This window comes from Haplochromis burtoni, unplaced genomic scaffold (genome assembly GCF_018398535.1).
Source record: "Haplochromis burtoni strain Fernald_Lab_line unplaced genomic scaffold, NCSU_Asbu1 Contig_10, whole genome shotgun sequence".
In the NCBI taxonomy this organism is placed as follows: Eukaryota; Metazoa; Chordata; class Actinopteri; order Cichliformes; family Cichlidae; genus Haplochromis; species Haplochromis burtoni.
Window position 1 is genome coordinate 4318537 of NW_024582371.1, and position 27576 is coordinate 4346112.

Consider the following 27576-nt stretch of genomic DNA (forward strand, 5'->3'; position numbering starts at 1 on the left):
TCTGCCATTGTGTTTCCTTGTTTTCAAATCAAATGTAGCCATCAGTAATCAGATTGTCCAAGCACGAATACATGCATGCACAGACAATAAAGGCAGCCGCATTTACGGGTCAGATAATAGCTGTCAGTGACAGAAACACACAAATGTGACTGTAAATCATCTCCTGAGTGACAAGAGGAACAATAACGAGCTGATCTGCCCCTGCTCAGCTGTCATCTTGCTTTTATTTCCACTCTACGATGACAAGCACTTACACCGTACAGTGAGTGAGGGGCTCATTGAAAAGCGAGAAGTTGGAGGGAAGAGGGTTTACAATTACACACTCACATTGCGTGGCAGAAGAAGATATCAAATCTTTGAGTCACAGCGGAACAACAGAGAGAAGGAAATTACACAGAGAGGGGTTGTCTACATTTTCAGCAGGGATTCTTTTTCTTCAGATGTTTTCTATGTTAATTCCAAGACTTTTGCATTAGCGTGCGACCTGTCTAGCTGCTCTAACGGTGGTGGTTGGTCATATGACACATCTCACATCCAGCTGTGAATGCACGGCGTTCAAGCAGAAATGCATATAGTCTCATCTACTATTCAAGTTCTGTCTTGAGATGTGTAAAAAAAAGGTACTTCCTGAATCAGTTAATCTGTCCTGGTACTCGAGCAGTTGCCCCTGTGGTCATTCTCCACATATTTGTCCTTTACGCTGACCTTGGTGTAAGCTAAGTCCTCTATTCAGCCATTTTGGCCCCGCTTTTGCTGCAGTTGGATTTAATGGATCTTTTGTTTCTATTGTTTGGAGCTGCAATTAGCCATCTGAAAGCACTCTAAAATCACATCAGCTGGCAGGCTTTACTCCGTGTGTTCTGCTCTGCATTAAATTATGCAAATTAATATCCCCCACCCACCCCTTTTTTTTTTTTTTTTTTTTTTAGTCTGACATTTTTGAGTAGTTCTGAAAAATTAAATGTATGTTTGTTTACTTGGTAAGTGTTAACAAAACGCTAGATGTTGGCTGATTAAGTGAGTCATCTCCATGGTGACTAATACTGGAGCAAGCCTTAAAACATTCAATGTCTTTTGAGGGAGCACAGCAGGGGTGTGTGGGACCAATTACAAGTTGTACTAAAGAACCTTATGGCAGTCTGAAAGGGACCAGACAGTGCAGGGGCTGGGAGGGCGTTGAGTTCTTTTCATGTACAGTCTTTGGTGGAGAAATGAGGTTTGCAATGGACTTTTCAGTGTTCCTTCTTTCGCCCACAGGTGGCAGCATTAGAGGGTCGGATCACTCTTGTGGCAGACGGGGAGTCCTCTATTTGCACAGAAGTGATCTGACACTCTCTAATTCCTCTGATTTTGTTTGCTGTTTGAAAGGTCAAGTGTGATTGAGCATATGCTTTTATTGCTTTCTGTAAATACAAAATAAATTATGTATTTCATTCAGGTTACTGGGCAACAATTTAGTGGCTTTACCTCTGGATTGTTTAAAATGTAAAAATCTCCTAATTTCTATACAATAAAACGTGTTTTAATCTTCAAGAGACATGATGTCACTCTCATGCAAGTAGCCCCTTGGCAAGTGTTGCCATAGCAACCATCCCTGTTATCCCTGGTCCAGAAGCAGCCACCGCTCTTCCTCGGTATAGCCCTTTCTCTCTTTCTCTCTCTCCCGTCCTTCATTTCTTTCATTTCCCCAAAGCTTGCCTTACCTCCTTTACCAAGGAAATCCTGAATCCTGCACAGAAACTGGACCACAACACTGCAACTACACACTGCAGGTAGGAATCAAAAAACTTTTTCTGTGTTTGGTTGTCTGTGTGTTCATTAACCTGCCAGTTTAAAAATACAGAACACAAAGCTAATGTTTACATTTGAAAGGGTTAACAATTTACAAAATGTCATTACATTAATAGAGATTCAAAATAACTGTTTCTATTGCCAAATGTTGTCTTTTCAACAGGTTGGCTATACTGTACGCTTATCTTGCTTTTAAACTCCACTTGGATTCATTTTACGCTAGTTAAAATGTCTTGTTGTTTGTTTGTTGGTTGGTTTGTTTAAGGCCACAACAAAACCTTCCAAAACCCACTGACGGAACATATCCATCATGCCAGAAGACGCCTACCTGTCTTCCATGAAGCCGCCCTTCCCAACACTCACTGCCCATCCCAGTTTTGACGCGAGCCCGACAGCTTTCAGCCTCCTGACCACCACAGCACTTCTGCCACGTGAGCGCTTTCACATAGAAGGATCCACCCTCCTGATTGTGGTCATTTTTTGCGTGGTCTTTGTCCTGCTCCTTTCAGCCTTTTTCTACGCCTTCTGCTTCCATTGCTCCATCGGTACGTCGCTTAAAGACTCGCATGCAGATAACGGATGCAGCCTAGATCATGAGGACGCCACATATAAGTGCAGCTCATCTGATAACCAGTCAGTAGGGAATGTTGTCTGACTGTGATGCCAGACCAAGATAATTGTCATGTGGTTGTGATTTAGCTTTCTTGGGAATTTCCTGCAGTAGCAGTGCAATGAAAGCATAATTCCAAAACAGTATTGTTAGTAGGATTCCTCCTAAGCTCACATGAGTTTAGGTAAGACGAATCCAAATGCACTTAAATGTCATAGATCCATAGCTATTGTGTCCAATAAAAATCTGTTGAATATATGTATAATATATGTGCACATGAGTCTGAATGCCACTGAATCACAAGAAAAACAATAATAAATGCATTGGCACCCAGCCCAGCAGCCATCGCGCTTTATTTTCACTGCGGTGACAGGTGATTTTATTGTGCCACTGCTGTGTGTTTCTAACAAATGAAAGAGAGAAAGGAGAAGGGACAGGGTGGGGGGAGAGAGGTTGTTTAAAGGGTGAATCAAGACATCACATTTGGATGCAGCAAAAACAAGGAGTGCAGGAAATTACTGAGCTTGTGTCTGGCTGGAAGACACAAGCTTACAGAGCTTTAGTGGCTGAAACTGAGACTTGTCTGTTCAGTCGTGAAGCAAATTAACACTAATAATAAAATCAATTTGTGCACTTTTGGAGCTTAATGAATTATTTCCATATTGGAAATTCAACACCACATGAGGTCACTAGTAATTCTGAGCATTAAAGCTTATATACAGACATCAACACAAGATGATCTTCATTATTTGTCATTTATAGGCTAATATTCAGCATTCTGAATTCTACGTGACTGCATTTTAGCTTCGATTGCATTACTATCTTATGATTCATGATAAAGAGCACATGGCACTTTTGGAGCAGCGGGAACCACAGTGTCGTCTCTGTCCTCTGACCCACGCGAGTCCCAATCAAGGTGAGAGTCCTGGAGACCATCATCATAGTAAGACTGGAGAAGGAAGACGTTATTTAATCATCCTTATAACAAAACAGCAAGGTTGACTCAACTGTGTATATATGAAAAGCAAAAGAAAAAAATCTTTTTATTTAATTCAGCAATTTAAAAATTCCTGCACCACAGTTTTTCTCTCAACTCATGAACAGTTATCTCCTCCATCCTGCTTTCCTCCACCGAGTCCCCAGAAAATGGCCTGAAATCTCTATTTTCATACGATGAGAGCGAACATACTTGACATCATCCTCGTCTTCCCTTGGTACCAGTGGGAAAACCTGAGCGCAGAGACAGAAAGAGCCTCGAGGAATCAGAGATAATGACTGTGGCAATAAAGCAAATGAGAGTGCGCACCATTCAAGCGTGTCTCAGCCGAACCTTTACCGGTCCCTGCTCATCCCCTGTGGCCTCAGGGTCCAATATGGTGGCCTTGCTGATGGCTTTACTGATGGTCCTTGTCTCAAACTGAGGACACGCTGCCTGAGCATTACAATGCTTGTCCATTTTGCCTTTCAGCCACTATGTTTCTATTTCAACACTGCCTTGTAAATGTACAAAGGGAAGAAAAAAGAAGAGAAATTTGATGGTTTTTGTTAGGGGTTTTTTTTGGGGGGGGGGGGTTGCATAAATGTGCCTAACATACAAACTTATATTCAAAGACAGAGATTCACAGGCACAATTTCTGCTTTGGAAGTAAAATGGCAGCTGCCAGATTCTTAGTTCCCTGATGAAAAATGAATTGCTGTTGCTTTCTTGAGATTGGTGTGTGTAATCAGGTGCCTCAGAAACCTCTGGGAGTCACTTTGCCGGTATTATCGCTGAATGTACAGCCTCAAAGTCGGGCTCACTGATAAAGCAGTAAATCAAGAAGCAAACTGCAATTACCAGCTGTGAATACTGAGTGTGCTGACTCCCCAGAGCCAAAACATTGTCAGTTATTATTATTTCATGTGTTTCTGAGGTTCATAAATGTTTATCCTTTCTGTTTGCTGGTAGGCATCCATTAACACAAATGAAACCCTCAGTCTTTGGGTCTCATAAGGCCCGTCCACAATATCCAGGCATGCACGTTATACTTTTCTAAACATTCAGACTATTTAATACTGTTACGTCGTTGCCTCATCCTCTGTTTTTTGAGACCTGTGTTCTTATTTCTGTCCTTTGCTACTTTAAACAATTTCTTGAGGTAAATTGTACTGAATTGATTTAAACTATGATGCGTATTTGTTCCACAGCAATAAATAATTGATTACATGTTTCTGTAATGGCTCGTTATGCGCAACAAATGAAGTAGGTGTCGTTGCTATGGGGAGAGTTTCGATCGCTGACCTTGATGCTAACGATGCCCCTCCTTTCAGACATGAGGTGGCTTCCTTTCAGGTATTTCACTGAATGTGCAGCTCCTGATTGACAGAGTCATCAGTCCCCAGAAAATCCCCCAAATTACCAACAATAACTAAATAAAGACATTCTGACTATACATACATACTGAGCAAGGAACATTTCCACACTGACAAGTTGTGGGACTGGTACAGTCTAAACCTGATTTGTGTATTTTTTTCAGTTATTATTATCATGCACAGACTTTTATTTTTGTGGATCTTTTTTTTTGCAAGAGTTGGCTAGCAACAATCCACCATGACTGAGACACCTGCAGTGATGAATAGCTTCTAGCCAATGACCCATTTCCAGTTGCTTGTCATACATTCATTAAAGCATTCTTTAGAAAGCTGTGCGGTGTATGTAAGAGGGATTCTATCGCCTCTCCCTTAATTTTCCAATAATATTTCCTTTACCTACCCTAAGCTTCCTAAAATTAATAAATAAATATGTCTACTACCATAATTAATATTACAGAATTTCTTTATTTTAAGTTAGCATAACTTGTATTAAATTGTATTTGATTGTTGTCACCGGAGTTTACGCAGCTTCTACCGACCAAGAAAAAATGGTATGTTTTTGCTCTTAGATTGGTCTTTGAGGTGATCTATGGAGTGCACCATGTCTAAGGCCATGTCACAGCAACTACCGTGTCTGGATCTCCACTGTACTCAACCTGCATAATAAAGGACAAGTGTTCTTACCCAAACACACTTGGGCATAAAGTGCTTTACAATAAGAAAGAAAAAAGTTAAAGATGTGTTGTGTCACACTGAGCGTGTCAAATAGGGTGTACATGGTGTTGAGCATGGAGACCACCTGCCTCAGTGTGATGTGGCTGCAAATGCGAGTAAATCCCTGCATCACTGAAGAGGAAGGTCACATCACGGAAAACCTGGGAGAAAAGACACAAAGTGTCTGGGAACTCTTCACAATATAAACAGTTCAGTTTATGCTTTAGTAAATGCTAGATTGGAGATGTAATGAAAAAAATGCGACTTTTTTAAGTGCTTCATACGTGCGTGTGAGTTAGAGTAAGTGCACAAAGCACACATGTCTCTGGGCCTTCTTCACTCCCTAGTGCAGCCACAGCAAATCATGCTGTTATGACAGCTACCCTCAGTACTCCCCTCTTCATTATAGATGGACCATTTTCTTTCATCTCAATTTCTTTTAGAGTTAATTAGAGCCAATTAAAGGCAAGTATTTAAGGGCAGCGTCTGTATCCTAATATTGATGAGGCAAACTGAGTCCGCTGAAGATATTATAAAATTTATCAAAGTTATGCTGGTAATATATATTCACTTGACTTTTTCTGTGGAAGAAGAAGAAACATTTCTTTGACATGGAGCCACATTTTTCACCAGAACATTTGTAAACAAATGACCTTTTATTACCTTCAAGGTTTCTTTCCCAGCATGTTGTACAAAGACAGTACCACCTGTGTGCAATAATAGTTAGCTTAGCTTGGTACAGACAGTAGAAAAACAGCATTTTCTAACAGCCGAAGTGTTCAGAGCTAGCTCTCCTTTCTGCATCATCCTGTAAAGAAGGTCTTCAGTCTTCTTCATCTCATAGTCCAGCAACTTCACGCTCTCCTCCAACTTACTCGACTGCCTTTGCTCCTGGTTTTCCCCAGTGAGAAGAAAGAGAGAAAAAGTATTAGTTTGTGCAAAAGGTTGGTAAACTGGTTCTGCTAGACTGAAAGCTGGACTTTAGAGCAACTTTGCATAATACAGGTTGACAAGCGAGCCGATCACTCATACAGAATACAGCTGCACTTTAGCACCAAGTACCTGTATGAGAGCTCTCTTTAGCTCCTCTCACTGTTGTTGCGTTCCCTCCAGCACCAGGTCTCTGCTCGAGTCGTGCAGCCTCAGGTCGCTGATGTACAAGCCGGTCTTAAACATCGCATTGAGGCTGTCCAACCTCCACATGCAGTGAAAGACAGTGGAGGTGGAAAAATACATTAATTAACAATGATAGTGGTAGTTATGTGTAATAAAATCAAATTATACTATCATTACTTATAAAATTGTAGGATATAAAAACTGTGATCATGGGATGCATTATTATTTTTTATTTTTTTCAGTTTCCTGCAACATTAATAATGTAAGCAGTGTGGTGTGGCATTTGATATTTCACTAGCTTTGTCAATACAGGGATAAGGGCATTTTGCTTGGAAAACAAAATGTTTTAGAAGAGGAGGGGGATGTTTTTGTAATGTACCAGTGGAAAACACTCTCAATTGCAAATGGGTTCCCATTAGGCTCACAAGAGCTGCACTGTCTGATTACAAGCTAATTAGCAGCTCATTTCATGCATGGTAAGTGCTGTTAGAATGGGCCTCTGATTTGATTCACTGCCCAGGCTTTTATTTCTCACTCGTAATTCACTTTAGCTCTTGCTGCTTTTTAGAATGTTTTACTTTTCAACTGCAGCCTTTTAATAAAGTTCTCTTTCTGTGTGTGTGTAGATGTGTGTGTGTGTGTGTGTGTAGGTGTGTGTGCATGTTTGTGTCTTTGGAGGTGAACGTGAGGCTTTATACAGGGGTTCCCAGGAAGATGATGGACTCCCACTCTGGCATGTATCTCATTTGTCCTTTTAGTTTGAGGCAGCAGCTCCCATCACTCCAGCTCTCCATTGCATTAGCACTGTTACCGCCTAAAAGAGGGGCAATCAAACGGTGAGAAGGCAAACATTCAGAGAGGTGTTTTAGGTTAGATTTTAACTGTAGATACTCAGCAGTACATTTCAGCGGGGGATAATGGTTTGCACACTGTGATAACAATGTCATCTTAATTTAATGGACTTAGCATTTTTTAAAAGAGTAGTTTGACATTTGGGGAAGTAGTTTTATTCATTTTCTTGATGGCAGTTTGATGAAAACAGATAATACCCTCATATCTGTGTGTTCAGAGTGAAGCTGGATACAACAGCTTGGCATAGGAAGCGCTAACTGAGAGAAAGCTTGCCTGACTCTGTCTCAGCTTTTGTTCTGAGCTGCCTTTGGACTTCAGAAACTTTCTACTGGCTCCAGTTTCATGTTGAAAAGAAAAGAAAGAGGTATTGAAAATATATATAAATATTTTGAAGAACCCAACGAGTCTCGCCATACATTTTTGCGAATAACAGAGAGGACTTGACCTTTATAATCATCTCCGATGACAGACTGGTAGGCCATGATCTCCACATGTACATCAGCAGAGCAGCTGACATTTTCATAGTCAGAATCTGCGGATAAACAAGCTGAAGCACTGGGACTCATGAACGTATTTTACCCGGGCTTGGATCAGGTCAAATAAATTCAGTCAATTGAAAACATCAAAGAGTTTCTGCAACTGCAGGACCTCAAAAATTTGATTCCACTCTAGGTGAAATATTCATTCCCTTGCACAAGAACAGACAGTTTAACAGTTTAACTGCACACTTCTTTAAAAGAATGAAATTTAAATAGCCAGGCACTACTTTGTGTCTGACTACAGTATATCTGATTAAACCACAAGTCCTCTAAATCAGACACACACCCCTGTGACTGTTTACAAGCTTCGGTCTTGGTTTGATGGTTCCTCTCGCTTAGCTAGCTGCTTGGATATGATCTGAAACAGATTTTTGGGATTGGAGATTATCTGTTTACACAATACTAGATCAGTATTCTGAATAGCTCATATTTTAAAGACTACATTGTAATCTAACTAGTGTCTAGTCTGAACTTTATTTGCTGTTAACAAGAACATTGTTGCCGTCTGAAATTTCTCACCATGTTCCAGGTGAACTCCACAAGGGGGCGAGCCACCGAGAAGGTTTCATTGAACTTCTTTCCATCCAGATCAGGGAAGACTGTAGCCAGGCTCGAGCCAACATTTTGCACCACCATGTCCTAAATCATTTAAAGGATCAGTGAGTGTGTCTTCATTTCATTCCAGACTGCCAGCGGTTATATAAAGAGGGGGCAATTTAAAATAATTACCTGTCTGTTAAAGGGGAAGACCTCAAAGAAGAAGTCAGAAGTAATGGGAAAGGTTTTCTGCTTTTCCTCATCCTCTTTCATGATGTGCCGGTAGGCTGAGTTATCAAAGTTCAGCCTGTGTAGTGAAGCAGATGAGTGCTTCTTTTAAAAGTTTAAAGTTAAGTTTTCAAAAAACTGTGTTGAAAGAAGCATGAAGATCTTAACTTTAGAAAAAGGCAGCGGGGCATGAGCCGAAAGGATTTGGTAACCACTGATTTCATGTTTTTATATTATATCTTAACTGTCGCTTTCAAAATACATGCATAAAAAAAAAGTATCCAGTTGCAATAAATGAAAATAAAGAGTTCTTCCCACCACTTGATCTTCTATGTTTTTCTCTGTTTCCACACCTCATTGTAATATGGGAGTAGTCCCCAATCATCTGCTCACAGAGCACCTCCACATGGATGTCAGTGTCATAAAATTGTTTCCACATCTGCCTCAGCTGACCCCTAGCAAAGTGTCCTATCGCTTACTCCTGCAGGGGACAGACAAAGAAAATCTAATGTCTTTCTAAAGAGATTAACCACGCGGCTTTTCCTTGTCTCTACTCCAGCTTTTATGTCTGTTGTTATGTCTCCTGTCTGCCCCAGCCCAACGCTGCAGTCAGTCCCCGACCACCTCCCCACCCCTGCTGTAGCAGACCTGTAGTGGAGGGTCACTCCTCCTCCTGGCAGAAGAAGGTCGGCGGCTGCACCTTGGGGTAGCAGGTATTCGTGAAAGTTATCAAGGCCATTGACAAAGTCACGTATGTGTCGGCACAGCACTTGGATGGAGAGAGAATGACTTTGGAAACCCTTTTTAATGTGCCCTGCAACAAAGCGTGTAATCCCTTTGTAAGTAACTGGAAATTCATTGTATTTTATTTGAATTTTAATGTAATTATATTTACCTACAAATACTTTAAGGTAGGTACACTAGAATAAGGGGGTGACAAGTCAGGTTTTTCTGGAAACAAATTAGAGTGTAATTACATTTAAGTACATTCTAGGTTGTTTTAAGTGATGCATAATTTCATGGTAATTTTGCTGAAAAACAATATTTCCTCATTGTACATCATAAGTCAGCTGTAATTCTCAGAGCACAGGCCGTATTATGCACTGGATTAATTTAGCCTTTTTACATCTTTATTTTTTAGCTTTATTTAATCTTGACTATGTTGATGTGCATGATGGATTGTCCCTTTATCATATGAATATAAACCCGCTGAGGATTGTTCTCCCTCACCGCCTTACAAGAAAAAACAAATCATCAAAGTTGCATCCCTAAATAATCGTAAAATGATGAAACAAAGCCTAACAAACCCACCAATATCTTCTGGATATGGAAGAAGCTGCATGGTATTACACTCATGTAACACCCACTAGCAGAACAACAGCCGTGACAGTTTTGTCATCTGTATCTTTTCTCACCTCAAGGATCCTGTCATAACCATATTTCTCAACAAAACCCAGGAAGCAGACACCCCAGGAGTTCATCAGCCTCTTGTGGGGTGTTGCTGTCACTCTACATGCTGCCTTTGCAATCCGGGGAATGAAACTCTCAATATAGACCTGCAAATGCAAACGCTCTGACTTAGGTGAAGAAGCTGTTCTGGCCTGTTGACTATGACCTTTCAGACAAAAGTGACAGAGCAATGAATAAAAGTCCTATCATGTTGACTTGGATGCAGTCACACACTACAGACCTAAAATATATTATTAGTCCATGGATGACTATAAAGCATAAAGCCATGTCAGTGTACCCACCTGACATCTGCTCTCTCTGACCAGCTTCCACACATCGTCTCCGTAAGACTCCTTGATGAAGTCATGACTCTCACACAGAAGCCCATACATTATTTCTCACTGGATTGAAGCTCAGACTGACTAGCACTATATAGCAAGACGCCTCCCCAGCTGACTGACTTGCAACAGTCCTCCCCAAGGCACCTGCAAGCGATAAGAAAAGTTCAGAATGATGACTTTTTCAGGGCTGCAAGCTGAATATTAATGCATTTAGCTTTTAGCGGGAAGCTATAAAAAGACGTGTACTTATACTGCTGCTTTTGCTTTCTCCAGCTCTTCACTCTGCCAATAAGGATTCATCTGAAGGCCAGCGGGGCAAACGATTTTAAAGGCGCCCTAATTGCACAAAACCCTTGAGTCTGAATGGGACTCTTTTGTTCTTGTGTCAGCTGTCAGTGCCTGGTGGCTGTGCACCTCTCGATGTGACACAAACTCCCTGCGGAAGAAGCCTCTCGAACACAGATGAGACCAATTTGAGAAACTTCTGCCTTCATTTCATCATCCTCTTGTTTGCAATAAAATTATCAATGCACAAAATCTGAATGTGTATGTGTGTGTTATTTATTTATTCCTTTATCTAGCTCAGAGTAGACTTGAGTTATGAACTGTTTTCACTGTTCCCAACATGTGACTGAACCACACAAAGCAGATTTATTTTTTCTTTTAATGTTTAAACCTTTATGGGGGGTGGGGGGGGGGGTGTCTTTAAAAAAAGCAAAATTGCTTTTTCTACTAAACAAACACTCTTAAATAAACCTTTAATGGGCAGAAACTCTTCAGCTTTTATTGTTTGTTTGCAGCTGATTTTCTGTGACTCGGGATGACTTCACATTTTCTTTCAGGCTGGGAGGCTTCCCACTGGGAGATAGTGGTATTGTGGAGCAGGGCAGGTGCAAAATCGATATCCAATCTCAGCAGGGATAAAGAAAATGGTTTTCCCCCCCTCCAGACTCCTGCTGAGCTCAATGAATCAATTTGTGGGGGGAAGAAAAACTGCATGATAAAATTAACTTTAGTTCAAAAAGGGCATCCAAAAATAAAGTTAAAGGTCATTACGCATTGTGCAAGGCAAAAAGTATTTATGCAGAAGTCACTATTGGAGTTTCTCTGCAGTTGGTAAACCAACAAATAAATTAAATCCAGATAGTAAAAGTATTGCATGGTTGCTTACTGTGATCATTTACACAGCCGATAACTCAGCTAAAGGTCTCCCACCTCTAGAAACTCAAAGAACAACCAAACTAGATTCAGAGTCACAACCTCAGATCAGTCCTGAAGCTCTTTCTCCAAAACCGCGTTCTAGTGTCCAAGTTTGCAACGGGGGAGGCTGGGTGCTTGGCCTCAGTGCGCAAGTGTCTGGACAGCTGCTGTCATCAAACACACACGCTGAAGGGATCCGATTTTTATCATCACAGAAGCTTGAGGTCAGGATGTAAATCTTTGTGCTCGTCCCTTTCCCTAAATCGCTAGTGCCACCCCTCCTCCTCAAATACTCCCTCGATCCATCCTCGCCCTCTTACCCCTCTGCTAAAATAAACTCAGTGAGGTAAGCACTGGAGGCATCTTGGGATGAGTTTTATACAGACTGCTCCCTCTGTGCTGAGGAGTGTCAGAGTGGAGCGTGGAAGCATCCCAGCAACAGTAAAAGAACAAACCACACAAACACCCCAACCAGCTCCAACACCCGGCAAACAGGCAGGCAGCAGAAGCAAGAGAAGCAGGTAAGGACTAATATAAGGGGAGTGCAAACCTTTGTATCATCCAAATAAGGAGTGACATAAGACACAGGATTCATAAATGACTGTTTATCAGAAGCATGACTGAACAGCTAAGTGACTATTTTTATTTTCATTGTAAAGAAGTAATCTGCCCGTTTTGTTTAGACCCATGACCGGAGTACGTGTGTACCAAAAAAAATCTGCAGAATATACATTTTTTTCAAAGAAAGTTGGGCCACCTTTTTAAAAAAAGAGTATGGTGATGCAGTGCAAATCATCATTGACTATATGTGTGTGAAATGAGTGCAGATTAAATGTAAACACTGACATGATTTTATTCATTTTTAACTTTGTTTTGACAAAAACTGTTTTTTATACTGTTTTTATACAGTTTTTTGTTTTTTTGGTTGGCTGGGTTTTTTTTTTTTACTTTTCTACAGGCGACAGACAGCCTGTAAGGGTTTGAGGACTTTATTGACCAAGTTTATTATTTTTTTGTACTCACTTGATATACGATTTCAGCTACTTAACGGTTTGCGGTCTCCCTTGTCATAATTTGGGTTTCATGGTGCACCAAACGCTCTCAGTGACTGACAGGCCCGGACTGCAGGCACCCAAGTTTAGAGCCCAGAGTCTTTAACTTTACAGTCATGATCTTATGAATATGGTTTAGTTTTAGTAAAATAATTAAGACCTTCTCTTTTCATAATTTTGCCTCTGTGCACCACCACAGTGGATTTATGATCAGACAGTCATGTGACTATAGTGTAGCCTTTAGGCTTTAATTTGAGGGGTTTAAAAAAATACATGAACTCTTTGGGAATCACAGGCGTTTTTAAACACAGTCCCGCATTTTCAGAGGATCATAAGTAATTGGATTTTGATTTACAAGCAGGTTCTTGACCAGGTGAGGCCTATCTCTGTTGTTATTCTGTGGCAAATTAAATATTAAAGATCTGAAGTAGCCAAATCAGTACAATTGGTATTTTCTTAAAATAGACAATCCTTATATTTGTATGTATGTTACTTTGCCCAATTATTTTTGAGGACTGTTTATAAAATTGGCTGCGATTCCTTGAAAGTTAATGCCATACTTTTATAGAACCCCTTGAATTAAAGTTGCACTTCAATCACATCTTGACTGTGTGATTTCAAATCTATTTTGGTGTACAGAGACACAGCTACAAGCGTTGTGTGATTGTCCAAATATTTATGAACCCAACTGTATGTTCCGATGCCTGTGTATAACGTTCAGCATCAATAATGCCTCTCCAGATTTGCATAATATGGATAGTCTCTGCAAATTGCAGGTAGGTGCTTTCCAGCTCTAAGCTGGATGGTCCCTTTCTTTTTTAGTCCACAGGATGCAGAGAATTTGTGCAAGAAGTTGTTTATAATCCATCTGACCAAAAGATAATTCTCTACTTAACATATTCTGTATGGATTAATCTTAAGTTTCTCGTTTAAGAAATTGGTTTTCGATCTTTTGTAATTTTTTGCAATCTGTATTTCTTACATTTTACACAGAATCCAAACATTTTTCTTTAAGTACTGGGTTACATTACTAAGGATTTGTGGCATATGGGTGAGGGGTGGCATAGCTAAGTTTTATCAACATCAGTGATATAAAAATATCTAATTATAAAATGTCACTAAATCAGAAAGAAAGAAAGATTAGAAAGATTCTGTGTTTATGTTATATGGGAGAAATTACACATTAGCCCTTATACTGATGATGAAAATGTATGTGTTCCTTAGAGGAAGCTGTGAATGATGATGCAGTCAGACGTGAATCACATGACTAAGCAGAGGTTGTTGCAGACTAAGGGTCTGTCTAAGGAAGTCAGGGGAGGTAAGTGTATTTTAGATGCTTTGTTTTATTACTGCATATGTCAGGGCATCAGGAAATAGATTGACATATGTGTACAAAACATTTGCATATTAGTTTCAATGCTTTTATGCACGTTGGTCTACTTCTTCTTTTAGTTGGTCCCTTTAGATCATCTACCTTTATCCCATTATCTCTCACAGAGGCTCTCTGCATGTCCTCCTTCACTACATCCATCTTCTCTGTGTTTTTTTTTCTCGTGCCTCTATATTCAGCATCATTTCTCCACTATCCCTCTTCTATACGACTCATTCGAATCTTGTACATCCTGGTCACTCCCAATGAAAGTCTTAACATCTTCAGCACCACCTTCTGTCTTTTTGTCAGAGACACCATCTCCAAACCATACCTCATAGCAGGTCTCACTACCATCTTAAAAACCTTCCCTTTCCCTTCTGTCACAAATCCACCCCTAACACTCATCTCCACCCACTCCACCCTGTCTGCACTCTCTTTCTTCACCTCTCTTGTGCACTGTCCATTGCTTTGGATCACCCCAGATATTTAAACTCATCCACCTTTACTGCATACACTCCTTGCATCTTCACCTTTCCACCTCTGTCCCTCTCATTCACACTCATGATTTCTGTCTTGCTTCTACTGACTTTCATTCCTCTTCTCTCCAGAGCATACCTCCGCATCTCCAGGCTCTCTCCCATCTGTTTGCTATTCTCACTACAGATATCTTCTGCAAACATCATAGTCCACAAAAACTTGTGTCCGATCTCATTTGTCAGCCCGTCCATTCAATTCAATTCAATAAAACTCTATTGATCCTGAAGGTTGACCCCGAAGGAAATTGGGTTAAGGCTGCCGACCTTTGCCAGCGCCATTTTTTTTCCATCAATCATTGCAAAAAGGAAGGGGCTGAAAGTAATCCCACTCCCACCTTGAACCCTTCTGTCACTCCTACCACACACTTCACCAATCTCTCACTGTTCTCATGCAGGTCTTGTATCACCCTCACATACCTTCTACTCTTAACTTCCTCATGCAGGATCACAGTTCCTCATATTCCATAAAATAATGTGTGATGATATGAGCCCATGTCCCGTGTGACATATAGCATATCTGGGACCAACAGATTGAACTGAGCCAAACATCAGCACATGCTGGCCCACTGCCTGGAGAGAAATGAACTGTAGTATACTGAAATTCCCGGAAGGCCAAAGTGCTGTTGAAATTCTCTGCACATTCCAGTGGGGACCATCCCATTTGCACTGTTTGTTTTCCAGTTTTGGCCGCCAGCTACACTTTGAAACTAAGTCTCCTAAACTCAGCAAAATGTGACTCCCACCACTGAATTTTACACAAGCTGATCAAAGACAGCTCCTCCAGGATGGCACATGCCCAAACCTCCCCGAACACTTATCATGTGCAAGTAAGAGAGCCGCTCTTACACAAGTCTTTCATCCAAAGAGCCTATTTATATGCCGGTTACCCATGCAACCTTGGACCACAACAGACATTACACACCTCTTGACATCACCTTGAGGCTATTTGAGACCCTCCACAGTGCCGGGATATCACACAAGAAGAGACCCTGAGCAAAAGCTCTGAGGATACCAACTAAGTGAGGCTTCCCATGCTTTTACTTTTATATATAAGTCCCTCTCAGCTGTTTAATGTTGACAGAAATAAGAGGACCAGAGGGAACTTTATGATTTGCCAAAGGTCCTTAATAGCCTGTTGTTACTGCCCTTCTCCTTCCAAACGTCTGCAAGTTGCTGCCATCATTAATTAGCACCAACAGCTAAAAGTATTTATGGAGGGTCAAATCCACGCTGCCTCACTGCACAAAATCTTGAAGCAAATTATTTTCTGTAGTATGAGCTGTAACTTAAAAAATGCCACGTGTAATCAGTTTTTAAAACATGAGTATCTCTTTGTGTATCCTGTTTTGCACAAGGTTTGAACCTGGGGAAGAAGATCAGCGTTCCAAAAGACGTGATGATGGAGGAGCTCAACCTTCTCTCTAATCGGGGTTCTCGCATGTTTCAGGAGAGACAGAAGAGGGCTGAGAGATTCACAGTAGAGAGTGCTGCCAACACCAGTAATGTAAGAAAGTGAGAGATTAGGAAACTGTTTCTCATGTGTATACTCTCTTGTAACAGCTTAGTGTGCTACATGGATCGAACAGTTACGATTAATAGCAAAAAAGCATTTTCTTGGCCCTTGTGCAATTTGTAGTACAGCAAGAGGTCACTTTACCTCACATCATGAAGAATTACTGCCATATCAGCATCACAACAAGGAAACTTGTTAGGAAAGTAATAAGTAAATTAACCCAGTATCTTTCCTAGGTTTATGGGGAGCCCATTCCTACCCAGCAAGTCATCCAAGAGGTGCAGGCAGGAAAAGAGAACCAGGCTTTCTCCATCCCTGGTAAGCATAGCCTGGTCATGAACCTTCAGAAGACTGTAGCAAAGAAGGGCAGTCCTGATGTCCTGGCTCCAGGTAATACACGACAATGAAAGGATTGCCAAGGACTGCCAAAAGCACAAGCCATGAGACTTGCTCGTTGCAATGCCAGTGCCTGGATAGAGGAAATGCTTGAGCAATGCATGGTCATTGTAGCACACTCTGGTTTGCAAGTGCTCACCTTTGTTTTGGAAATGCATCGGGCACATGGATTTGTTTGATGGTTATTGGTGCCAGGAGAGTTGGCAGTTTGTAGAAAGCAATTAAGTGTGAGCATCTTTGCCGAGTGCTGTTGTGTATTTGCCCCAACAGAAGGCACCGCTTACACTCTGACTGACAGTGAGATAAGCACTGTTTATTATCAGGGATTCACACTGAGATCTAATTACTGTAGTTCCTATTTCCTATTGACAGGGGTGATATCAAACATATTCATATTAGATCTGTGTCTGCTTTAATAAGGAGAGCTTTTATGATTTTTATCTAGTGGGTTTTGAGTTTTTTTTAGTTGAGCTCATTTACATAGAATTTAGCACACACTCACAACTGAAGTCAAACTTTTCTCTTTGCCCAAAGCGGTGTGCTATTTTTAGCCGCTGATACTACATTTTTGCTCATGTCAGGGTATTCCGGCCCTCTGAAGGAAATTCCTCGTGAGAAGTTCAACACGACGGTAATCCCCAAATCCTACTGCTCACCATGGATGGAAGCTTTGGGAGACAATGAGGAGCTCCTGAACACCCTCAATACTCAGCTGCCCCAGCCCCCACAAAGACTACAGGCTTCCAACTACAGGTGCTTCAACAGGTAAATCTGCCCTTTCACCCCAAATAAATCAAAAAGTGGTAAATCTTAGTCTGTTAGAAGCCCACAGTTCTACAAATAGTCCCACAGATGACCTCACCACCTTATCCATCACTATCATATCTTCCCGTCGGCTCCGCTCCATGTTTCCATGGTTTGAAAATTAATCCAGTGTCTGGCTTGCACTTCCTTAGGAGTGACGTATCTGTGATGGCTATTTTGAACACTGGCTCTTGAAAAACGATCTACTGAGGGGTTGCAAGCTTTTAAATGGCCCCACAGGACAAACCAGCACACGAAAGAGAAGCACGTCTCTCATGGCACACAAGGAATTGCATCACACGAGCGAGGGCAGGACAAAGGTTACGCTTGGGCAGACGGATAAACGGAGAATATATGAAAGACCAACTGGCTTTACTCACTTGAAGCTGTCAGATAAATAAATTCTGACAGCCAGGTTGAAACTGAAGCCAATGTGGAAGGATCTTTTTACACACTTACAGTTATTATGAAGCCTTAATTAAATCTGAACTCTAACAGTGAGAGCAGCAGTGTTAGTAAAGGAGGTCAAGTTCACCCCCAATGCCTGTTAGGGTTTTGTTTTTTTTTAACCGTTAAAAGAGCCTTCTGTTTAGAGCAGGGACTTCCAAATTCATATTAGGTATCATGTGAAAGACACCCGCTTTAAGGGAAGGAGTGTAAGCTAACACTTCTAGGTAATGTTCCACCATAAAGTGTTTACTTAACCACTAAAGACTCTTCTTTGTTTCTCAGATCTCCAATGCCATTTGGGGGCGCTGTGGCAAGCAAACGGGTGATCCCGGTGATCAGCTTTGAGGCTGTAGAATCCCAGCAACTTCCTGGCATTGCTCTGGACCGCATGTGCCGTCGCCCCAACTTCAACAGAGCACCCAGGGGATGGGGACCCGATTACTGCCCTGAATCTAATGAACTATGAAGAGAAGCTGACAGACTAAAAGAAGCTAAAGACTGAAACTCTGGCCTATGATCGCTCTTCTCCTCCTACAAAGACGAACCCTCTGTTAATCCTAAAGCACCGCAGGGGAGAAGAAGAAGAAAAAAAGTACTCCTGCATGATATACAAAGTGGTTTTCTACTGCTGAGTGGATTGATGAGCTGAGGCGAACTCCCAAGTTCATTACACACTCAGTCAAGTCCAGGACAATGCTGCCACAGGCTGATCAGTCCTACCTATTGTTCCTGTTTGTCACCTCGAGCAGTATCTGATCCCATCAATGTCTCAATGTCTGCCTGCCCTCTCCTTTCCCTTCACTCTGCAGCTTTACATCTTCTCTATTAATCAGAAGCTGCCAGACGCCGTTATACAAGTAATGATGAATAATGCACACAGAGACGATGGATGGAAAAAGTTAGCCGTTTTAATGACAAATGAAAACAATATTCAAAGAAAGCCTTACAATAAAGTAAGTCAGATGATGTCAAATAAAAAAGTCAACTGAAATTAACAGAATCTAACTGCACGTTATACTACACACAATGTGACAAATACAAGTTTAACCTAAGGAAAAACATTTTATATATACACACAATGGTTCCTACCACAGGAGGCTTTGAAACCCGTGTGGTCAGCGCTCTTGTTTTTAAAGTCTTTTAAAACGTTAGGCTCCGGTGTTCAGATGCCGTTTTGGCTACTTTTTGACAACTTGCAAGATCCTGGTTGTCGTCTCTCCAGACACAGATGGTGTTTCTTCACATCATTCACTGCTCTGCAGGTGGAGTATTTAAAAAAAACATAACAAAAAAACCCAACTGTTTTCTATGCGATGTCCTGCTCCCAGACGTTGCCTTTGGGTTCACCGCCAGTTTGCAATGTGTCCTGACCAGGTTGAATACAAGGAGAAGAGCGACATCTAATAACAGCACGACTTCCTTCTGACTGCTAATCGCCATGACGTGCTCCATGTGCAGCATGGGCACCCATGCGCTGAGGATCCTGAGAGGGGTAGTGGATTTGACCTGGAGGTCTCATGCTCATTGGAGGGGGCATAGGCGGGGCCATGGGACCCATGTGGTGAAACATTGGAGGGCCAAAGCCTAAGGGAGCAAAGGAAATAAGCATGCTAAGTATCTACAATTACAAACTGTGTACACCTATGTAAGTGACTAAACCAAGACTGATGCCTTTTTAAAAAAAAAAAAATTCATAAACTATACTATAAAATACACATTAATAAGTCATAATTTTACCTGGAGGAGGTGGATTGATGCCTGGAGGTGGGGGTAATGCAATGTTCATGACAGCAGGAGAGGAGCTGGGGTCAAGGTTGAAGTAGTTAGCAGGAGGCTCTTCATCTAGAGCTGGCGGTGGGGGCAGAGCTAGTGCAAAGAAGAGCAAAGTTTTAGAAACTAAACAGGAAATGGCAACAGGCCAGCAAGATGTTTTTATGTCCGATTTTGCCAAATTAGCCCAATTCTACATGCACAGATTTCATATTAATTGAGAGTTTGTAAAACAACAAATAAGAATTAGATGCAGACATCAAACAGCATGCAACAGCTCGCTTTCTCCTCTGCTCGCTGTGTCTGACAGCTGAACCTGAGCTGCAGTACATACGCAGTCACAGCAGATGAAGTGTCCGTTCCACTTGGATTCACATGAAATCTGCAAATGTGGCAACTTCCTCCAAGGTTGTGTGGAGCTGCACACAATCTTATTTGTGCTCTAAAGTGCAACTACCTTGAAACACTGAAAAAAGGAATGGCAGACTCTTTGCTTTACTCCAAAAGTCACATTCACTCAGCTTTTTTTCCCCTCTGCAGTGACTCTATTCCCCACCAGTGTCAGTACAGAACTGAAGGTTTAAGGGAGAAAAGCTAAAATGACTGGTGTGGGACAGATGATGAACTGAATAGCTCAGTATAAGATAAATAAGGAACATTTTCAACCCTAAATCAAGCACAGCTGAAATCCTGCCCATACACACCTACCACAAATGCTCAGCGCCACAAGAACAACTCTAAATGTTCTTCATGCACACACACACATCCTCACACTCTTCCAGACTCACCTCCAGGCAGTCCAGGCACAGGATCAAGTCTGGTACCCATCTCACTGACACCATCTTTGATTCCCTCCTTTCCTCTTGCTGCCTGGGACCTAAATGGGCACACAGCACAAGTCAAACAATGACTAATGACACTGCAACATTCACCATCCAGGACCAAAACAATTTTAAGTCTCCTGCCTGACATAATTTGATTAAACTCTTTCTACATTTCCACTTTGAGTCAAGCATTATGTCAGGGCATTACCTTTAAACATGGCAAATTATCACTTTTAAAATTGACATCTTTACCTAAATGGCTCTCCTTGGTGGGGGTTTATGGGAGTTAAGCTTATAAATCAGATTGCAAAATGATGTTTTGTAATTTACATTGTTATGAGCCCCCTTTAATGGATTCAGTGCCTTCTGGTGTTGCTCTTAATATTCACAAAGCTGGACAATGTTTAACTTTTGATCGGATTCTTACCTTCCCCACTTGACAGTGAGTCTTCGTCCGTTAATAATGAGTTTGTTGAAGGACTTTTCAGCAGCCGTTTCAGCTGACTGCCGCGTGGCAAACTGGATGAAAGCGCACTGCTGCCTTTGGACTATGGTAATGGTTCGGATTTCACCAAACTGGTAGAAGTGACTCCTGCAATGACACAAAATAGTGAAATAAAAATACTGCAACACAGCAAAATTTACAAAGTAAGTAGAAATAACAATATCCGCTTGTTGCTGTAACCCTCTAGCCGGCAACAACAGCTGTCTAGCCTAATAATACATGTAGCGGAAGCTTTAGAAGAGTTTATTAAGCAGACACGAATGATAAGTGTTACCAATTTAGAATCTGACCAAACGTGACATATGACCACAATCTCTTCTTCTTTTCCTGACTTATTTCTTTGAGTAAAAGTCAGCAAATTGCTCTCGTAGAACATCCCATCAGCATTTTGTATTACTGCCAAACGCCCTTGCTATGCATCGCGGAGAAGGAACAAATATACATATGCTACGATCATTACAGTGTAATGCTATGATACATTATATTGTGGCAACATTCTATTCTGACACTGCACCGCTCAATTAAACTGTCAAATGTACAACAATAAACGACTGTGGGATTTCTATAAAATATTCCTATAGGCCATATAAATGTCGGCACTCACAGGGCCCTAGGCAATGTTTATACAAAGTTTCATCAAGATTAGTGCACTTGTGTTGGAGGCGATAAGGAGCATGCAAAGATACATACGCTATGATCATTTTAGTATAATTAGACATTTGTATTTTGTATTATTCTAACCAGCTCATCTTTGTTTGTGCCTGATTTAAATAGTGATGAGAGAGATAAGATAGGAATGGAACAGATGGATGAACAGACAGCCAAAAACACAATGCCTCCAGCCACAGCTGTCCCGAGCATCGAGGCATAACAATAAATTATCACAGCAAGCTGTAAAAGAGGTCATTATGAAACAGAAATGCTTACTTGAGGTCTCCATCTGTAACAGTGTCTCCCAACCCCCCAATGTAGAGAGTGGTGATGGATTTGTCCTCTGGTGGGTCCAGTCGGGGCATAGTTGAAGCCCGCTTTAGTAATTTGTCAGCCACTGGGTCATTGATGCCATAGTAACGATCCTTTATGTTTTGGTCTGCTAGAGGGTCATCAGGATCTGTGGGCTTCTCATGCCTGTGTAAAGAGGGCAACAGAAAAACAATAAATATGATATGAAACTTCAACTAACCCATAGCGATGTCTTAATATATGTGAGCTGATATCAAAAGAAAGAATCAGCTCCATGGAGACTAGCATCATGGCACTCACCTGTAGGGACATTCCTCCCCTCTCTTACACTCTCCCTTGACCCAGAAGGAGCAGATGTGTGGCCGGTTCCTCTTGTAATATGGTGTGGTCCGAGCCAACTTCAGCAACATATCACTAGAACTTGGAGCCTTACCAAGCTGGCCCACTGGCCGAGTGCCATCGGAATTGGCTATCTGTAAACAAAGAAGTCCAGAGAGGCATGATGGATGGAAAATCTCTCTTATGTTTGCTTGAAAAAAAAAAAACACTGGATCAGACATTGGACCAGTAAAGACTGTTATCACTGTGCAAGCATAACAACTTAAAAAATAAACAAACCCAAAACAAACAAACAAAAAAAAATCATACTGCAGTCATGAGAAAGGAGCTTACCTCTCTCTCCATGTTCTGTGTGTAGTACTCTTTATTCACATCTGACCGAGGAACCTCATCTTTAACGGAGAGTCCAGTGTCTCGGACTTGGATAGGCAAACCTGTCAAACACAAGATATGACAGGAGGGTTACGCTCAGAACTATATAAATGAGGGGCTCATGAAATCTGCACAGCGACAAAACCCAGAGGAGACTCACCATACTCCAGGTCCAGCAGACATGTCTGACAAACATTTTTCATTTTACTGCAGGTCTGACAGACTTCTGTCTTTTTGAAACGCATCCGTGTTCCTGGACACCATCGGAACACTGTAAAGGGCCGAGCACAGATCTGATAGGCGGAGAGCGACGTATTAGAATAGAATAGCCCTTTATTGTCATGCATCAAAAAGGCCTGTACAATGTGGGCTAAATATGTACAATTTAAACAGTTAAGGCACCCCCCCCCAAACAAAAACAAAAAAACATACCTTGCATTCTTTCCCATATTTTTCCTTGGTCTGTAAAACAAAGCATGACCATATTTGGACTTGCACATTTGCTGGTATTAACACTACAAGCAAATAGTTTTGAATTTGCTATGAAAGCACAGGGATGCTCACTCACCATACGAATGTAAGGATTTTCTCCTAAACATGTCTGACACAAAATTGGAAAATCCTGAGGAGAAAGAAGAACCGTGAAAATCAAGCACTGTAATCTTCGGTTTATCCAACAATCCCTTGAATTAAGTTATTCAACAGACCGACTTGGCTCCCCATCTCTGCTTCACCTTCTGCTGTGAGCACCTTGGCACACGTACAGGTAAGACTGAATACAAGACGTGCTATGGGACCTATTTTGCCATCTGTTAAAGGATGCTGTTTCAGTCCAAGTGCTGGGTGCTGAAAACGGCCTTGCCCTAATCCGTCTCACAGACAGCATCAGCCAAACATCTAAATATAGGCAGATCTTATGGCTGAAGCGACATCTACATAATCTAGGGTTGCAAAGTTTATAGTCTAGCATCTTAACAAAACCAACATTGGATAAATGTCCTGTGGTGTCATAGCTCAATAAGGGAAACTGATTTGTTGCCTTATAGGGTAAGTAATGTTTAGGTAGGTCACAAACACGTTTTTTGTTTCCAACTAAGGACTGGTCTGTTTGTGACCTTATATAACAATCAGTCGCTGTTGAATTTACCCAGTAGTGTAAAGAATTTATTTTTAGACTAAATTTTCTCTAATATTTTCGCCGCTGTCAAACCTGCCTAACAAGAAGGTTAGTTTTTTCAGTGTCACTTAGAGCGGTTCCACCCAGGATGATGTGGCTTTTTTCGTTTCCTCATATTCATTTATATAAGCAAATTTTCACCCGCCTACCATCGTTTTAGCATTGTTAGCCTGCTAGTGCTGGCCTTTATAGGTGCAGCCAGTTAACTATCACACAGCGCAGGGTTAGGTTACGTTAGCAATGATAGCTGTAAGCTCAGTCACTGTCGTTTTTACTACACTCTATAATATGGTCTCGTTGGATCCAGTGGAAAAAGGTATGTTCCATGAACTAATGTAAAATATCGAAAGCAATAATGTACACAGGTGAGCTAATGAAGCTAGCAGCCACGCTTCTACAACTAGCTACCGCTAGCTAGCGGAAGGCTAACTATCAAGAAAACTGACTATTTTAATAAAAAGCTAGCGTGTTTCGCGATTATATTAACTCGTGAAATGAAACGTAACATAATGTGCTTAAATCATTGAAACCACTCGGCAACATATAACCCCAATAAAACGTACCGCGTCTTCCCAGTTCTGTCTGTTGTAAGTGTTGGAGCCTAGGGAAGTCGCCATTTTGCAGACTGTGGATCAACCGGAACGGGTTGCCAGGTCTGTGCGTGAAAAACCACCCCAATAGCCAATCAAAACTGGCGCCCACATCAGCCAACGCTGGTAGCGGTACAGGCAGCGGCTGGCAGAGAGTACCTGTAAGTGGATGACATGTGAACTAGAACCAGTTTGCTGGGATATGTAAACATGTATATAACTGCTTATTCATGTATGCATTGTTTCATTTCAAAAATGAATTTGTATTTATAGATGTACCTGTAAGTTCCTTCGAAATGTGTCTACTTAACCAATAATTTTTACCCTGCAGCATTTTAACTGTAGCCCATTTCCGGGAAAACTGCAGAACTGGCAACCCTGCAGACCTCGCTCTACACTGGGCGAAAGGCGACACATTTTTAAATTGACTATTGTTTTTACTTTTAAGTCTAGGATGTGTTCTATCAGGAGTCAGTTTGAGGATGTGTTTAGTTTAGCGGGATGTGGGAATCTTGTGTAGTCTGCGAGACTACAAAAGCCCACAATGCACCGCGGGCCAGATAGCCACGTTTCACCTAAGGATGTCGCTCTATTTCAAGAAACTATCAGGTTTACGATAAAATAAAATGGGAACGTAAATATCAGAGAATAACCGTGTGTATAGTAGAAATACTAACCCCGACTCGTCCATCTGCACCTTGGGTGTAAACCTGAGTGTGTTTTTGTTGTGTGCTTTTCCCTTTGGCTCTATGACACGAACTGTTAATTGTGAAGGTGTATAATATTAATTTACCCCAAAAACAGAAAACGCAACTGGTGTTTTTTTTGAGTATGTCTTAAAAAATCAGTGACCTAATATGATATCGCTTACAGCCTGTGGGGAGGTTTAAAATGACTTTAATGCTTTATTTGCTTAACTGAGGTGCTAATACAGAGATATTTGTTGTAAACAAAGGCTGTAAAGTGCTATTTCCGGAGACAGGGGAAAACAGGAGACAGACAGACTGCTTGGTTGATGTTTGAGAGCTTGTGTAAGCCAATTGTGTCCTCGACACACACACACACGCACGCACGCACGCACACATAGTTTGTCTATCCACCTGCTCTGATTCAGGTCAGGGTGTCTTTGCGGTGTGAAACTCCAATTAGTGGGCCAAAGGATGTTGAAGATTACAGATGGCAACTAAGTCCCTAATGTTTATTTAAGGTCAGAGAGGTTGCGGAGTCAGAGGGCAGGGATTAGATGGAGGTCTGGAGCACTGGCAGCATGCAGCTGCCCTTTAGCAAGTCAAGATGAAGCGTCTGGGATTCTTTATGATCACCTCCAAGTGGAAAATCCCCATGTTGTCCTTTTTCTTTTGATCTCTTACTTAGATTTAGGATTTCAAGTATAAACTGGTTGAATTCTATCAGATAGGTGGCTCCGTTTGTTAATGATTGAGGGTTTGAGTAATCATATTTACATAATAGGGGAGCAGAAATTTCCACTGGCCTTGTCCTGTTGTTTTTCTTCAAATGGGGTGAACAGGCAGTCTCTTGCCCTATAGCACAACAAAGCAAACCTTTTGGGCACAGCCCTTTTGTCCTAATGAGTTTTCTGACCCTTTCTCCTTGATCATGTGAGCCAGTTGTTTTGAAGGACGGCTTTGTCTCGGATTAACCGGCCTGTAATTAAAATCACCAACTGCAAGAGTCACAAGGTCAGAGGACGTGTAGGTGTGCTGCCGCATCTCAGATGCTTCGTGTTACAGAGCTGCTTCAAGAAGTCATCGCCTTGATACTGTGTGAATCTGTTTGGCACATGACACGACAGACAGTTGGTTGTTATTTAGGCTATTATGGACCGTCATCACCAGTTTTATTGCAGATGATTCAAAGATATTGATGTTTGCTGTGAAATGTTTTGTATTATTAAGCATCACCAAGAATATGGTTGCAAATACAAGTATTCCATTAGACATATCCTTCACAAGATAATGAAAATACTGTAGTGTGAAAGGATAACTGTAGTAATGCAGTGATAAAGCCACTATGACTCAACACTGTAAGTGATTCTTATAAGGAAACAGAGACTGATGCAAAACCGGTTAAATGACCTAAATGTTGGCTCCTTGTGCACATAGCATTCCTTTCCCTCAACTACCCATTTTCCAAAAAAATATCAAAAACTTTTAAGTGCAATTGTAATAGTTTTCGACAAACGTGGAAGCACAAGAAGACAAATAATCTCCGCATTGTCGATCAGGGACGCTCCCGCAGTAATCTCCTGCAGGAACAAGATCGCACAGTGATTTCTTTGAGGAGTTCTGTAGCTTGCATGCATGCATGCGCATATCAGAAGGAGGAAAAATGCGCCGCGCTGGCGCCTCCTGACGACAGTTATGGGCTACTGCCTGTGCACAGAGCTGCAGGAGAGAGGGTCTTTCTCACATTTCCCGATTTCTCCCAGCCGAGTCCGCTCTGCCCGCTTCCACATCACGGCCGACAGCAAACCGAGACGACGTGAGCACGGCGCGCTTAAATCACCACATTCAACCCGGCCGGCCTCGTGTGCACAACATCCGTGCGTCGTCACATACGGACAAGGTGAGTGAAAATCGACACGACCGCACGGAGCGTCGCGGTGTTTTTGCTATTTGGTAGGCGACCGAAAGCCTCGTCGCTCGGTCTCCCCAGGCCAGGCTAGTTGTCTGGCGCAGACGGAGATGAGGCCAGTTTTTTTTTCCGGCCTGATCTCCCTCTCTTTCTCTCTCTGCCCACTAGCTGGGAACATAAAGCCCCGGCGTTGTTATTATGGTGGCGGCCCCTCGGCACAGATTTCACGCTCGTCCACGTAGCAGCGGTGATCGAGGGGCTAACGTTATTGTCGTGGAGCGCGTCGGGTGGAAGTTTGTGCTCAGGATAGAACCGCTCCGTGATTTTCACGGGAATTCCTTTATCGAGGGGACCAGACGGCACAGTTCGGCACCGAGCAGAACTGCTTTCTACAACTTTGTGGCTCAGTGTGCACGGTGTTAGGAAATTATCGCCCTCCCATAAGTTTGCGCTATCCGGCCGCAGTGTTAACAGCAGACCTGTTACAGTGCTGTGGTTAAAAAGGCGAATGATAGTGTGCGTAAAATAACAGATTTATGCGAGTGTCTGCTGCGCGTGGCAGAGGTGGACAAAAGATTAGCACGGGAGT

At 41.8% G+C, this 27576-nt stretch overlaps 3 protein-coding genes across 6 annotated transcripts in view; 2 read left to right on the top strand and 1 right to left on the bottom strand.

The window, feature by feature from the left end:
• Positions 1-12120: 12120 nt before the first annotated feature.
• LOC102296145 (myozenin-2) lies at positions 12121-18620 on the top strand. Of its 3 annotated transcripts, none has more exons than XM_005921134.3 (6): positions 12121-12250; positions 14006-14099; positions 16045-16193; positions 16439-16592; positions 17180-17363; positions 18135-18620. In XM_005921134.3, the coding sequence occupies exons 2-6, from the start codon at positions 14018-14020 to the stop codon at positions 18316-18318; spliced, it is 753 nt and encodes a 250-aa protein (XP_005921196.1). In that variant the 5' UTR covers positions 12121-12250; positions 14006-14017; the 3' UTR covers positions 18319-18620. The 3 variants fall into 3 exon arrangements, with proteins under 3 accessions (XP_005921196.1, XP_005921197.1, XP_042069151.1); XM_005921135.2 differs by having other exon boundaries at positions 16439-16520; XM_042213217.1 differs by having other exon boundaries at positions 14012-14099.
• A 120-nt stretch (positions 18621-18740) lies between these two features.
• Positions 18741-24490, bottom strand: rbm22 (RNA binding motif protein 22). The gene is made up of 11 exons (XM_005921136.3): positions 24366-24490; positions 23194-23247; positions 23058-23087; positions 22786-22918; positions 22587-22687; positions 22215-22387; positions 21879-22079; positions 20874-21038; positions 20411-20499; positions 19590-19718; positions 18741-19436 (listed from the first exon to the last, which is right to left on the bottom strand). The coding sequence occupies exons 1-11, from the start codon at positions 24417-24419 to the stop codon at positions 19282-19284; spliced, it is 1284 nt and encodes a 427-aa protein (XP_005921198.1). The 5' UTR covers positions 24420-24490; the 3' UTR covers positions 18741-19281.
• The window catches only part of ndst1a (N-deacetylase/N-sulfotransferase (heparan glucosaminyl) 1a), a 53508-nt gene continuing 49704 nt past the window's right edge, over positions 23773-27576 (top strand). Inside the window, exon 1 of one of the 2 annotated variants that reach the window (XM_042213200.1) lies at positions 23773-24118. The gene's annotated coding sequence lies outside the window, so the exon portion shown is untranslated. Of the gene's footprint in view, positions 24119-24582; positions 26979-27576 lie in introns of those variants that run through there. The other variant, XM_005921137.3, reaches the window with a different exon arrangement.